This window comes from Mobula birostris, unplaced genomic scaffold, assembly GCF_030028105.1.
Source record: "Mobula birostris isolate sMobBir1 unplaced genomic scaffold, sMobBir1.hap1 scaffold_268, whole genome shotgun sequence".
NCBI lineage: Eukaryota > Metazoa > Chordata > Chondrichthyes > Myliobatiformes > Myliobatidae > Mobula > Mobula birostris.
Window position 1 is genome coordinate 795,780 of NW_027275732.1, and position 15,800 is coordinate 811,579.

Sequence of the window (15,800 nt, forward strand, 5' to 3'; positions counted from 1 at the left end):
ACACACATCAAAGTTGCTGGTGAACGCAGCAGGCCAGGCAGCATCTCTAGGAAGAGGTACAGTCGATGTTTCTGGCCGAGACCCTTCGCCAGGACTAGCTGAAAGAAGAGATAGTAAGAGATTTGGAAGTGGGAGGAGGAGATCTGAAATGATAGGAGAAGACAGGAGGGGGGAGGGATGGAGCCAAGAGCTGGGAAGTTGATTGGCAAAAGGGATATGAGGGGCTGGAGAAGGGAGAGGATCATGGGACGGGAGACCTAGGGAAAAAGAAAGGGGGAGGGGAGCCCAGAGGATGGGCAAGGAGTATAGTCAGAGGGACAGAGGGAGAAAGAGAGAGAGAAAACATCATAATGAATGAATGAATGAATGAATGAATGAATGAATGAGGGATTGGGTACGAAGGGGAGGAGGGGCATTAATGGAAGTTAGAGAAGTCAATGTCCATGCCATCAGGTTGGACTACCCAGATGGAATATAAGGTGTTGTTCCTCCAACCTGAGTATGGCTTCATCTTTACAGTAGAGGAGGCCAGGGATAGACATGTCAGAATGGGAATGTGATGTGGAGTTAAAATGTGCGGCCACTGGGAGATCCTGCTTTCTCTGGTAGGTGTTCAGCAAAGCGGTCTCCCAGTTTGCGTCGGGTCTCGCCAATATATAAAAGGCCACATCGGGAGCACTGGACGCAGTATATCACCCCAGCCGACTCACAAGTGAAGTGTTGCCTCACCTGGAAGGACTGTTTGGGGCCCTGAATGGTGGTGAGGGAGGAAGTGTAAGGGCATGTGTAGCACTTGTTCCGCTTACACGGATAAGTGCCAGGAGGGAGATCGGTGGGGAGGGATGGGGGGGACGAATGGACAAGGAGTCGTGTAGGGAGCAATCCTTGCTGAAAGCCGGGGGGGGGGGGGAAGAGGGGAAGAGGGAAAGATGTGCTTAGCGGTGGGATCCCGTTGGAGGTGGTGGAAGTTACGGAGAATAATATGTTGGACCTGGAGGCTGGTGGGGTGGTAGGTGAGGACCAGGGGAACCCTATTCCTAGTGGGGTGGTGGGAAGATGGAGAGAGAGCAGATGTGAGCGAAATGGGGGAGATGCATTTGAGAGCAGAGTTGATGGTGGAGGAAGGGAAGCCCCTTTCTTTAAAAAAGGAGGACATCTCCCTTGTGCTGGAATGAAAAGCCTCATCCTGAGAGCAGATGCTGTATCGACCGGTTTACGACTATGCTTTAGTTTATTAATTCAGTCAGTTATTTTATTTTCTGCATTTCATATTTTTTTGCTGTTTAAAATTAAAATTCAGTTGATTAGTAAGTTAGGTTTGCTGAATTAGCCAGCAGGATGTGTTTTGGGAACATTGTAGAGAGTGCAAGGAGGAGAACAGGGGAGCCATTTTTTTCCTACAGAGTGTGCTGTGCTCTGTGAGCGTTTCACACTCGCTCTCATCTCCATTCTTCTTTCTCCTGCCCATACACACTTATCAGGTGCAGGAGTGGTCTTCTGCTGTTGTGGCCCATCAACTTCAAGGTTCAACGCGTTGTACGTTCAGAGACGCTCTTCTGCACACCACTGTTGTAACGTGTGGTTATTTGAGTTACTGTCAGCTTGAACCAGTCTGGCCATTCTCCTCTGACCTCTCTCATTAACAAGGTGTTTTCACCCACAGAACTGCCACTCACTGGATGTCTTTTTAGTTTTTCCACACCATTCTCTGTAAACTCTAGAGACTGTTGTGTGTGAGAATCCCAGGAGATCAGCAGTTTCTGAGATACTCAAACCACCCCATCTGGCACCAACAATCATTCCACAGTCAAAGTCATTTAGATCACATTACTTCCCCATTCTGATGTTTGGTCTGAACAACAACTGACCGTCTCTGCATGCTTTTATGAGTTTGCTGTGTATGTGTGTGAGAGACGGGGTAGGAAGCAATACTGGAAGTTAAAGAAATCAATGTTCATCCCATCAGGTTGGAGGTTACGAAGTGCATCTCCTCCAACCTGAGCTTGGTCTATCGTGGCAGTAGACAAGGCCGCAACAGACATGTTGGAATGGGAATGGAGATGAGCGGCCAGCAGGAGATTGTGCCTTTTGCAAAGCACAGGGCGAAGGTGGTCCTTCCACCTGTGCCCGCTCTCACCAGTGCGGAGGAGACCACACCAGCTGCGTCAGGCTAACTGGAGACCTCCAACAAATGCGTGGGTGATGTGTCACCTCAGCCGGAAGGACGGTTTGGGGCTGATGGTGGTGAGGGAAGGGCAGGTGTGGAAGTTGTTCTGCTTGTAGGGAAGATCAGTGAGAAGGGACGAGGGGACGGGGGAGTCATGAAGAGAGTGATCCTTATGGAAAGCCAGGGGGTGGGGGAACAGATAGCCAGGAGGGAGAGACAAGTGGACAAGGAAGTCACACAGCAATACAACAAAGAGCTGGGAGCAGCCACACCAAGCAGGCGACAGCTCAACGGGACCATGTCATTCCTCCCACACCAACAGGACAGTGTCTGCAAATCTCTGCGTGGGGTCATCAAAAACTGCCTGTCTGCGTGTCCTGGCCTGAATCAGAGTCCACTGGTGTACGAAGACAACAGTCTGTCTTGGGGTTTGAGGGGTGTGGGGGGGTGTGTGTGTGTGTGTCAGTCGTTAAGGCAAATGATGCATTTCACTGCATCTTTCCACACACTCATGGTAAACTTGAATGAACCGGACTTGCATGAAAGCTGTAATGAAGCACCACCCTCGCATTCTTCACAACAGTTTATAGTATCAACGAGCTGGGCTCAATTCCTGCCACTGTCTGCACGTCCTCCCCGTCGGTTTCCTCCCTCAGGTCAAAGCCGTACCGTTCAGTCATTGTAAGTTGTCCCGTGATTGGGTTAGGGTTGCTGGAGGGCCTACTCCTCACTATATCCCAATAAATAAATAAATAAATAAACAAACAAACAAATCCATTGGAAGTAATGTCAGGAAAAGAATTTATTTACAAGCTTGTCATTCAGGTTCCAATCCAGTAAGTGAGAACTTGTACAGAAACTGGTTAAAGAGAAGGTCGTAAGAAATGCAGAATTATACACTTCCATGAAATCATGAACACTTCAGACAGATGTGCGGATACAATTGTCGACTCTCCAAAACAAAGGTGACAGACACTGGACTGCATTTTGAATCTAGCAGGGGGAATGTGATGTGTCACCGGTGGGAGGAGGTCTCTCCTGCCCCAGGGAGTGGAAGGGTCAGTAGGGAGCCTGCTACAGGACGCACACAGCTCACACTCAGCAGTGTTTTCAGTCCTGCTCTGGTCAGGAGTGCAGGAACGGGACAGTGAGAGCTGAAGAGTATCTTCATTCCAAGGAAGCAGGCGATAAGGAACGAAGCCACCTGTAGTGGACAGATTCCCGCCGTACCCGGTGCAGCGACAGGAAGGAGTCAGCCCGGCAGCCGTTCACCCGGTCACAACCCCGTGGTCGCTCAGCACTGCCCCGGCAGGAGGCTGCTGTGGGGTGACCAGACGGACAAACATCTCTGTAGTCGGCAGAGGTGGAATCCCTGCCTCCTCTCCCGGATGGACGATCCACTTCACACACCAGTCTTACGGCAGGAGTGGGGAGGTAGGAAAATAACGAAGAGCGCTGCACCGAGGGGGTGTGAAAAGAGACGAATCCACTTGCATCAGAAAAATCCTGTAGCAGCCTTCCTGCTACCAAAGGGCTAATTTTTTTTGGAGTTTCACAAACCCTGGGAACTCGTTAAACTCACCGGTGAAAAGATATGTGTGGAGGCCAAACCAGATGAGGGTGGAATACTGTCAGCCGGCACTTCATGTAACGGGAGGGTGAAAGCCCTCACCGAGCCGAGCTGGGACACGGCGCTCGAGGCCGGGTCGAGACCGTGGCATCTCGCAGCGTGGCCAGCCAGTGGCCGGATGGGGTAACAGAGAGCTGGCAGAAGCCAGTCGTCAGTGCCTCACCTGAACACTGCGGGGTGTCAGGCTGGGTGGGTGAATAAAAACCAGAAAAAGGTATTGTGAGGACAATTTAACCCCGGTGTCATCATGGGACCAGTAACTAATCAGTCCAATGTATGTCCCATACTGAAGAGGCAGAATGCGTTCCATCCTACTGGCTTGAACAGACCCAAAAGTGTTCCTTGCCCTCTGTCTGTCACTCAGAGCTACTGGCACCACCCTGCTGAAGGGGAAGTGGGGGCTGGGGGCCAGCTCCCAGGCTGTCCCCAGTTCTACCCTGGAGTGGAGGGGGTAGGTGCTGGTTTGGGAGGTGGGGAGGGGGTGGAACAGGTGCCAGTGTGGTCTGGGCTCGTCCTCCAGCGTCGGTGCACAGGGGAACCACTGGGCAACAGCGGTACTCGTCTGAGACAACGAACCGAGCAGAGACGCTGGCTGGCGGGAGTCCAGCGCAGGGGGCTGACGCTGCAGGAAGAGCACTGCACTGGAAACGTGCTCTGCACCAACTCATCGCCACAAACAGCCAGCTCACTGCCACACACTGGCTCGGAACGAGGGATGCTCCGGCTTCCATCTCAAGTCACTTTCCTTTCTGCTGGGTTAGGTGCAGGCGTGACGCAGTCCACAGGAGAAGGCTCAGAGGAGAACTTCTGGAGGTGATCTTACTCTTCCCCTAGACACTGAGGAGACTACATGGTGCAGTGTTTTTTTAAAGAACGGGAATATACTTTTTGCTTTTCACCATGAGAGGGGAGAGCTGATTTCTCCCCATCCGAGAACGTTCAGCAATCGATGACAATGGGACAGTGGTGGTCAGAGGGCAGAGAACAAAACCATCCTCTCCCATCGTTGAATAGGAATTGGGTCGCGAATGAGCCAACAGGAGGGAAAGCATACTGCATCAGTCAATCGTACAGTCAACAATCCGGCATTCACAGCTTGTTACAAACATCTCTGGATCTCAGGGCAAAGTGCTATCAGCCTTCCCTGAGCTAACATCTTTACACATACACAGAGACTTCTCCTGGACACACATTTCAGGCAACCTCGCCAAACTCAATGTAACACAAGACAAAATCTGCAAATTACAGCACAGAAGCTTGAAATGGAGTGAACCATATTGAGTGAGGTTCGAGGGACACCAGGTGAACACAAAGCGTGGAGAGAAGGCGCTGATAAACGTGTACTTGTCGTGCTGAGTCGAGTCTTGTCCTTGTGAGGAATGGTTGATGATGGAGGGTGAAGCTATTACCCAGGTCCGAATAGGAAAGCCAGTTGCTCGTGCAATGACCCCACACACAGTCTGCAAGGGTGTCCCGACTGATCAGTAACCCAGGTGGGTCACAGAGACCTTCTGTTTGTTTCTCTTGGTGTAGTGTGTGAAGAGGATTTGATTAAAGCAGAAACACATTATGAAACAACCACTTAAATTTAGAAACAGCTCAGCGGCAGAATGGAACAAATGTGACTTGTCAAACCAGGCACCTCGGACCCAATCACTCAGCAGCCCGACAGGTGAACCTGGCACAGTCTCAGCTTTTAAATGAGCCGTTACTGGCTTTCGAAAAAGCAAAAGAGAACCCCGAAAACAATGTCTCTCACAGGATCAGTCACATCTACTCATCCTCACCAGAATTCCCACACCTGGGCAGCGCAAACAATTCCCAGCGATACGCAGGCGGCTGCCGAAACCCACCCCGATGGACTGCCTCGGTCACACGGCATCTCGGCAGATTCCAGCTCTCGCGACTTCAGAGCAGTTAAATGCCACTTTATGAGTGGAAGTTCATCGACTATGTGAAATAGTCTCCCCTCTCCCCCACCCACACCCCACCTTCCCCAGACACCCTGTCCCACCCCGATCCCCAAAACCACCCGAGAGCAAGCTACACTCTACCTGTTGACAGTGAAGCCTGATGTGTAGAATCTCCTCCCACTGCACTACGTGTTAAAGTGGGCACGCTGTAACTGTGCCTCCCAGTGCTCCCCCCACCCCCAAACCCAAGCCCACCCCCCCACTCCAGGAAGCCAGCCAGCCCCGAGATTCGCCAAACACAATGCCTTCCCTAACTTGAGTGCCCCTGCATTAGGACGATGGCTCGGGCCTCGGAGGTCAGAGATCTGTGCACGTGGCTCGATTAAGCAATAGCCCTTCACCGCACCCATTTCAGCACAGGGGGGTATCTGGCAGTGAAGGGCAATTGCTTCACCGAGCCACGTGCACAGATTCTCAAAGGTGTTGAGGAAGATGGGGTGAAATATGAAGGGAACATGGTCTGAGATGATGTGAGAGAAAAAGAAAAAGAAAAATGAAAAGGAAAAGGAAGAAGAAAGATAAAGGAAGGAAAGAGAGAGAGAGAAAAAGATCGGACAGACACTGAATGCCTTAGAAATATTTCAACTGTTTTTTCCGGCTTGGGGATGACCCCAGAACCAGTTTCTGGCTGGAACCTGCGTGACTGCAGGGGTAGAACAAATTAGGGGCAACTGCAGCTTGCTTTTAAAATGCTTACACTGCCGGAATTAATGGGAAAAAAAACATAGCTTTTGGGGCAATATCGTGTATTAAAAATCAATTCAGCTTGAAGTTCCAGCCAGTGAGCTTTGAACTGCTGGCAGTTCAGCAGCTTGCCACACAATCTGTCTGAAGTGTGGGTTTATATCTCCACCTTCCACTATAAACCTCCAGCAAAAATACATACCCACCATTAAAAACAGCAATTAATGCAGATATACCCCCCTCCCCCCAAATACTGAGATCAAATAGATTCCTGCTTTGGTGTAAGACCCCTTAATGAATATCCTTCCTATTAATATGCTATGCCTTCCTTTTATTTAATTTAAATGGAATAATGTTGAGGCCGGGTTAAAAAATAATATGGATTGTTTTTGAAAACTATAACGTGACTTGGAGGTCGCAGTCATCTTCTACTTTGCATGGGCACAAGTTACACACCAACAGCTGAAGGGCGCTTTTGGCAGTTTGACCAGCGCCAGGTTACGAGGTCGTGCGGTTTTTAAATAACGTGCCAACCTTGCTCTTTCTTTTGTGCCTGGCTCCAAAGGGAGCAAAGAAACTTCGGTAAAAGCACCCAGGGCAGCCTGGTCTCGGAGACCAGTGTTTGGCAGTTTTCACAGCGGGAAACTGCCTTCACGACTGGGGGAAAAGATGCTGCCAGGGATTCAGGGCCAGAGCTCGCGATTCGGCCTGAAGCTTGTGCCCAGACAGTAGCAGATGAACAATGGATCGCCCAGTCACCTCCAGTGGGAAGTAACTCGCCTTGCAACTCTTCAAAAGAGCTGACAACAGGAACAAACTTTCTTTCAAAACTGAAAACTTGCCACCTTGCTTTTCTCACTCTCTCCTATGAAGCGCCCCACCCCACCCGGCCTCCCTCCCCCCCCCCCACCCCACCCATCCTTGAACCCATAAAAAATACTTGAAAACACTGGCACCACAAAGACCTTACACAACTCAAAAATACAGTGAACTTCAACGTTCTTAAGGCTAGACTGCAATATACTAGAAAAATAACGAGTCTAAGTGGCAATGTACTTCACATTATACTTATTGAATTAGTTTACGAGGAGGCTTTGGGTCTGAACAGGAAAATCAAGGGTCCTGGCTCTATCTTTGAAGCCTCCGACCTGACACAGTAGTGTAACACTCTCTCTTCACAGCTGCTTCAGAAACGCTATTTCGGGGATTCTTCCTTCGGCCTGGAAAAGAGCACAGTTAAAAGCAGAAGACAGGTTTACTGAACAAACTAGGGAGAGATGCCTCACAGGCGACAACGCTGAGGAAAATTAAAAGCCACTCCACGTTCTGTCGGCGTCCAGCTCCGATTCCCCACTCTGGTGTTGGCTAGCTTCCCACTCTGCGGCAGAGGCTTGCCGGGGGGCGCTGGGGGTGATCGTCGAGCCCTGGGCATGCCGTACAGAGAGGTGTGATCATCATCAAGTTTAAAAAGTCGGCCCCTCAAGCCCGCCTCACCATTTAGTAGCATCCTGGCTAATCTGCCTCAGGCCTCGTGTTCTCCTCCTAGGCAGCCCTCAACTGGCCAATCTTTCAAACATTTACCTCCCCCCTCTTTAAATGCCCCCGCAAGTGATTCATCTCTGCAAACATGCAGGCTAAAGAATTCCAGATTTTCACCCCCCCCCCCCGAGATATTCCCACACAACTCAATTTTAAAACAACTGTCCCTTAATCCGACACTCTCCCACTGGTGGCACCTGTATCAGTAAGATCAACCCTCGTTTTAAACGCTAAAGGCCAGTCACCCAGAATGACCATAAGACGCACAGAATTAGGCCATTCTGCCCATCAAGTCTGCTCTGCCATTTTATCATGGCTGATATATTATCCCTCTCAACCCATTCTTTTCTCTGGTTAGAGAAATTCCTCCTCATTTCTGTTCGAAATGGATGTCCCTGTATTCTGAGGCTGTGTCCTCTGGTCCTAGACTCCCCCACTATAGGAAACATCCTCTCCACAACCACTCTATCTGTGTCCTCTGGTCCTAGACTCCCCCACTATAGGAATCATCCTCTCCACAACCACTCTATCTGTGTCCTCTGGTCCTAGACTCCCCCAATATAGGAAACATCCTCTCCACATCCACTCTATCTGTGTCCTCTGGTCCTAGACTCCCCCACTATAGGAAACATACTCTCCACATCCACTCTATCTGTGTCCTCTGGTCCTAGACTCCTCCAATATAGGAAACATCCTCTCCACATCCACTCTATCTGTGTCCTCTGGTCCTAGACTCCCCCACTATAGGAAACATCCTCTCCACATCCACTCTATCTGTGTCCTCTGGTCCTAGACTCCCCCACTATAGGAAACATCCCCTCCACATCCACTCTATCTGTGTCCTCTGGTCCTAGACTCCCCCACTATAGGAAACATCCTCTCCACATCCACTCTATCTGTGTCCTCTGGTCCTAGACTCCCCCAGTATAGGAAACATCCTCTCCACATCCACTCTATCTGTGTCCTCTGGTCCTAGATTCCCCCACTATAGGAAACATCCTCTCCAGATCCACTCTATCTGTGTCCTCTGGTCCTAGATTCCCCCACTATAGGAAACATCCTCTCCACATCCACTCTACCTCAGTCTTTCAATATTCAGTAGGTTTCAATAAGGTATCCTGCCACCCCCCCCCCCGATTCTTCTAAACTCCAATGAGTCCAGGCCCAGAGCCAAATGCTCCTCATACGTTAACCCTTTCATTCCCAGGATCATTTTTGTGAACAACTTCTGGATCCTTTTCAAGGCCAGCTCATCATTTCTTAGATAAGGGGTCCCAAAACTTCTCACAATACTCCAAGTGCAGTCTGACCCACACCTTATAAAGCCCCAGCATCACATCCTTGGTTTTGTCTTTTAGTCCTCTCTACTTGAAAGAGAAGTGATACTTCCCAGGGGATTGTAACTCAGCCATAAGAAACAGCTCACCCAAAGGAGAGAGAATTACCCTCGCGCACTCACACACTGAACAGCTGAATTCGACGGACCAGCTGGGTTTTACCTGAACCAGCCGACTTTTGTGGGTAATTTTGGTTTCCATTTCTGGACCCTTTAATCAACTAACCTTGAGCTGTGTGAAGATGTGTGCGGCCTGATTAAAGTCCCACTCATTGTCTTGCAGACATCTACAACACAAAAGAAACAATTAAGAGACGTCACTGAGGAAGAGTTGGTTAAACAGCTTGGGGTGGCACCGCGACACAGTGGTTAGTAGTTATTACAGAGCTGGCATCCCTGGTTTAATATTATAAGGATAACCTTATTACAGGCTGTGACACCATCTATTTCCAAATTTACTAACCATACCTCCTATCTTCTCATCCAAAACATCTACACAAATCAACAAGAACAGCACCAGCACCACTAGTCACAGACCTCAAGTCCAAGAAACCTTCGACCATCACCCTCTGCTTCCTACCACTGGGCCAGTTACGAATTTCGTCTCGGCCTGAAGCGTCCACCGCCATGGATGTTGCCTGACCCCCCAGTTCCTGCAGCACTTTGTGTGTGTTACTCTGGATTTCCAGCATCAGCAGGATCTTGCGTGCTTATCAATGCAGTCGTGACGACGGACCTCGGGCCGAATTGTTGACTGTTTAGTCCTCTCCATAGATGCTGCCCGACCTGCTGAGATCCTCCAGCATTTTGAAACACCCTCTGGTCCTACACCCCTCCACTACAGGAAACATCCTCTCCACATCCACTCTACCTGTGTCCTCTGGTCCTAGACTCCCCCACTACAGGAAACATCCTCTTCACATCCACTCTATCTGTGTCCTCTGGTCCTAGACTCCCCCACTACAGGAAACATCCTCTCCACATCCACTCTATCTGTATCCTCTGGTCCTAGACTCCCCCACTATAGGAAACATCCTCTCCACATCCACTCTATCTGTGTCCTCTGGTCCTAGACTCCCCCAATATAGGAAACATCCTCTCCACATCCACTCTACCTGTGTCCTCTGGTCCTAGACTCCCCCACTACAGGAAACATCCTCTCCACATCCACTCTATCTGTATCCTCTGGTCCTAGACTCCCCCACTATGGGAAACATCCTCTCCAAATCCACTCCGTCTGTGTCCTCTGGTCCTAGACTCCCCCACTATAGGAAACATCCACTCCAGATCCACTCTGTGTCTTTCAACATGCAGTAAGTTTCAATGAGATCCCCTCTCCTCCTTCTAAATTCCAGTGGGTACAGGTCCAGGGCCATCAAACACTCATACATTCCCGGGATCATTTTCCTGAAACTCCTCTTGACCGTTTCTAATGTCAGCAGATCTTTTCTGAGACAAGGGGCCCAGAATTGCTCATGATACTCCCAGTGTGGTCAGTCCAATGCCCTACGCAGTAGAAACACAAGAAATAATGCAGTGCTTGACATCCAGTACACACATTTGACTGGTAGCATTGCCACTGTCACACGATGTTGTGCCAAATCTTAATCTAACCCTTTCCCCCCGCATAATCTTCTATCTTCCTATCGTTCATGTGCCTATGTAAAGGCTTCTTAAATGTCCCTATAGTGTCCAACAATCCATCATTCCTAGCAGGATGTCCTACTCTCTATAAAAAAAACTTCACCCGACATCCCCCTATACTTTCCTCCAATCACCTTGAGTTATGCCCCCTTGTATTAGCCTTCTCTGCCCTGGGGAAAAGTCTCTGGCTGTCCACTCGATCTATGCCTCTTATCATGTTGTACACCTCTATCAAGTCATCTCTCAGCCAGAGAGCGGAGTCTTAGCTCGCTCAACCTATCCTCGTAAAAACACACTCTCTAATCCAGGCAGCATCCTGGTAAATCTCTGCACCTTCTCCAAAGCTTCCACATCCTTCCTACAATGAGGCAACCAGAACTGAACACAATATTCGGAGTGTGGTCTAACCAGGGTTTTATAGAGCTGCAACATTACCTCACGTCTCTTGAACTCAACCCACTGACTAATGAAGGCCAACACCCCATCCCCTTTCTTTTTTTTAAATTTTATTTTTATTTGGATAAGGAATTCACAAATATCATGTACTTTTTTCACACATATAACCTTTTCCATTTTTTATATGTATAAAACTATAATTATTTATACATTCTTAAGTACACATTGAGATGACATAAAAGGAAATTAGACACTTAAATAGATAATTATGTACTGTGGTAAATCTAACCTATTAGGCTAAGTAATGGAATTAGTTGTTAAGAAAAATAGTAATAATAGTTTCCATATAACCCTTCTGGACCATTTCCACTGGTCCAAAATGTTGTATATAAGCCTATGTAACAACCATTGTAGGTGTTTATATCCTAATTTGTTCATGCTTGCTCCTGCCCGCAGACATAATTATCCAATCCCTATGTACTTACTTACTTATCTTTTTCATATTTTTATCCCTTTCCCAAATCTTTCCCTTTACTTGTGTTAATTCTCTATTTTCCAAAAGAAAACAAAAAAAAAGACATTTAGACTAGGGGTGCTTACGTTAGCAATATTACTGTGTTGATGAGAAGAGCAGTATAAATCATTAGGAGAGTCATCTAAAGTCTGCTCGCATTGGGGTTATATATTCAATCCATTTATTCCAGATTTGATAAAATTTTTCTTTGTGAATTCTCAGGGAGTAAGTCAACTTTTCCATTTTAAATATTTCCAAGATAATTTCGTGCCAATCTTCTAATGTAGGTGGTATTGGATTTAGCCATTTTCTAGTGATTGATTTCTTACTTGCCGCTAAGAGGGCCTGCAGCAATTTTATATCTTCCTTCCGTTCAAAAAACAATACATGCCCCAAATAGAGCGTCTCAAAGTTCAGAGGTATCTGGGACCCAAGTACCTTAACTAATGTTCTATGAATACCTTCCCAATATAGACTTAATTTAGGGCAATCCCAGAAAATATGAAAATGATTTGCTTCCTTGGAGCCGCACCTTCTCCAACACGTCACGTTTGTATCTTTATATTTTTCCTGATATGGGGTCTTGAAGTATCTTATAATGTTTTTCCAACAATGTTCTCTCCAAGTCAAAGAATTAGTCGAGGACCATTGAAAGCTGCAGATTTTCCCCCAAGCCTCCTCTGAAAGTACCAACCCCGCTTCTTTCTCCCACTTCTCTTTAATATACAGTGTATTTACATTTTTAGCATGGGCGAGTGCGTTATATAATCGAGAAACTGATTTACTAGGTATTGAACTGCAAGCCGAATTCAGAATCTTAAAAAATTCTAATTCTACTGTTGATAGGTCTGTATATGTACAACTCTGATTAACATAGTTTCGTACTTGAAGGTACCTAAAAAAGTCATTGTGTTCTAGGCCATGTTTGTCCTGCAGGATTTGGAAACTTTGTAATACTCTTTTATCTATAAATGAGAGGTAGGTTGTAAGACCTTTCTTTATCCATAGCTCAAATCTTTTATCTCCTCTGTTGGGAAGGAATTCGGTATCATATGCACACCATCTAAAGAGTTTTAACATGTTATTAATTCCACATGAATTAACCACCTTCTGCCATACTTTTAATGTAAGATTTATCCAACTGTTTTTAAATTTTTCCAACTGGGCCATCAATCCTTTGCCAGCTATTGAGGCCTGTAGAGGAAAACTATCAACTAATCCAAATTCTATTTCCTTCCATCTAGCCTTATATTCCCTATTACACCAATATAACAGAGGGGTTATCTGTGAGGCATAAAAATAATTTCTCCGGCAAGGAAGAACCATACCTCCTCCTTCCTTCCCTAACTGTAAGGTGTTATATCGAATTCTAGGTTTCTTTCCTTGCCAAATGAAGCGGGAAATCCATTTGTCCCATTCCCTGAATTGATTATCATCCACCTCCACCGGTAAAGCACGGAAAAGATACAATAACCGAGGAAGGATATTCATTTTCCCCATCCACCTTTTTAACCACCTTCGTCCATTGATGGATCTACAGACATGAACCCCAAGATCTCTCTGTTCCTCCACACTGCTAAGAATCCTGCCATTAACCCTGTGCTCTGCCTTCAAATTCAACCTTCCAAAGTGAATAACTTCCCATTTTTCTGAGTTTCCCTGGCCTCACTGGACTTTGCTCCCGACGTTCTGCTCTCCAGGGTTCACAGACCTCCTAGCCTGACGCCCCAAGAAATTGCTACCTCAACCCTCAACCAGCAACTTGCTCAGGCAGATTCGGCAACGGGACACAAGGCGGATGCCTGACCTGCCACGGCTTAACTTCAGCAGCACAGGTTGATAAGCAAGAGGCACAACTGTCGGCAAACACAAAGCCTCCCATCGATCAGCTGCCAAGATAGCCGGGAGGTGCGATCATTCAGCACGGTGCTGATTCTGAATTCGGATTTCAAAGGGCTCATTGTGGTGAAAAGGTCAGACCCTGCCTGGCCTGACAACCTGTAAATTATTAGACACATCAAGCTGTAGTTGTACTAGTTTTACAGTGCACTCTGCTTCAATGGGCCTCACTCACAGATAAGCAGAGCTTCATTGCTTTCAACAGCTCTGTAATCGGTCTCATTCCTTTACCATTTCCTAATACCTCGCAGACTGTGGTTCTGCAGATCGAGGCCTAGGTTTTGGGCAGCCCAATACATAAAAAATACACTAAAATCACAATAAGAAATTCATATATAAATGTAATCCTGTAGTTGATGTTTGCATGGCGAAGGGACGAAGCTGTCCCTCGAGTATTTCAGGCTCCCATGCCTCCTCCACCCCCTCCGCCCCGATGGTAGCAATGTGACGAGGGAGACCAGGGGAGGGGGTCTGAATGATGGATGCCACCTTTTTTTGGAGACATTGCCTCGACGTTGGGCAGGCTACTGAGTTGCAACCCGCTGCAGGTTTTCCCCCAGTTCAGCATTCACTGTTTGAAGACCCCAGCCCTACTGCTGCTGCCAGTGACCGGCTCTGGGGTGGAAGAGGGGAAAGAGGTTGATGCCTGCGTCAAGTCCATCTGTCCACGCTGCCTGACGCAGATTCAGTTGTGTATCACGTGTACGGTTTGCGCTAACAGCCAACACGACCAGGGGTGTGCCGGGGGCAGCCCCCAGGGGTGGGCACACATTCTGGCGCCAGTGTAACACGGCCAAAGTGCTGGGCAGAACAAGAGCAAAGCAACCCCTCCCCCTCCACTCCTCTTCTATTCCCCACTCTGGTCCAGCCCCTTCCCTTTCTCCCACTGTCCACTCCCCGCCTCTCAGAATCCTTCCCCTCCAGCCCACCTGACCTTCCATCTTGTCCTTCCCCACCCACGCTTATTTTCATCCTGGCGTCTTCTCCCTCCCTCTCCAGCCCTGATGAAGGGTCTCGGCCCGAAACGTCGACTGTTTACTCTTCCCCATCGATGCTGCCTGACTTGCTGGGTTCCTCCAGCGTTTTGTGTGTGTTAAGTAACAAAACAAGCCTGTTTGTTGTCTGCCACTGCCACACACATACACAGACAGATAGACAGTCCTGCAACTCCAGAACAGGCCTCTGGGCCTCAAGTCTCTGGCCAAAAGGCTTCAACTTACGATCGACCTTTAATATTGACTGCAGAACAGCCAAAGGCAGGACCCCGGATACAATTCCCAGCACTTCAATTTTAGTCCAGCTTTACAGCAGCTACAGTTTCTTTTTGCTTTACAACTTTTGTTTGCATCGACTCATCTGGTTATTGTCTAACAGGCACGGAGCCTCAGGAAATTGTGAATAATCACACCTTCAGATATTGAGTCACAGAACATTACAGCACAGTAACTGGCCCTTTGGCCCATCTATTCTGCTTCGTCCCATCGACCCGCACCTGGACCCACCCCCATCCACGTACCTGCCCAAACTTCTCTTAAACATCGAAACCAAACTCACATCCACTACTTGCTCTGGCAGCTCGTTCCACATGCCCGCCATCTCCTGAGTGAAGAAGTCCGTCCATCCCCATGTTCTCCTTAAACATTTCACCTTTCACCCTTAACCCATGACCTCTAGTTGGAATCTCAGTAGAAAAAGCCTGTTTGCACTTATCCTATCTATACCCCTCATAATTCTGTATACCTCTATCAAATCTCCTCTCAATCTTCCACATTCCCGGGAATAAGGCCCTAACCTATTCAACCTTTCCCGATAGCTCGTCCTCAAATCCTGACAATTTGGGAATGAATGATTCCCACCCTCTGCTCTGCCCAATCCCTAGTCCTGGAACACCACAGTACAGAGACAGGACCTTCAGCCTATCTAGTCTATGACCAACTATTGTATTGCCCCGTCATCCTCCAGTCACCAATTAACCTAGGACTGAGAAGGGAAGCCAGAGCACCCGGGGAAAATCCACG

At 48.0% G+C, this 15,800-nt stretch overlaps 1 protein-coding gene across 2 annotated transcripts in view; it reads right to left on the minus strand.

The window, feature by feature from the left end:
• Positions 1-5,824: 5,824 nt before the first annotated feature.
• The window catches only part of LOC140192806 (nuclear RNA export factor 1-like), an 86,060-nt gene continuing 76,084 nt past the window's right edge, over positions 5,825-15,800 (minus strand). For both annotated transcript variants that reach the window (XM_072250283.1, XM_072250284.1), the window contains 2 exons: positions 9,556-9,616; positions 5,825-7,674 (listed from right to left, as the gene is read on the minus strand). In XM_072250283.1, coding sequence (XP_072106384.1) covers positions 7,630-7,674; positions 9,556-9,616 — 106 coding nt within the window. In that variant the 3' untranslated portion in view covers positions 5,825-7,629. The remainder of the gene's footprint in view (positions 7,675-9,555; positions 9,617-15,800) is intronic.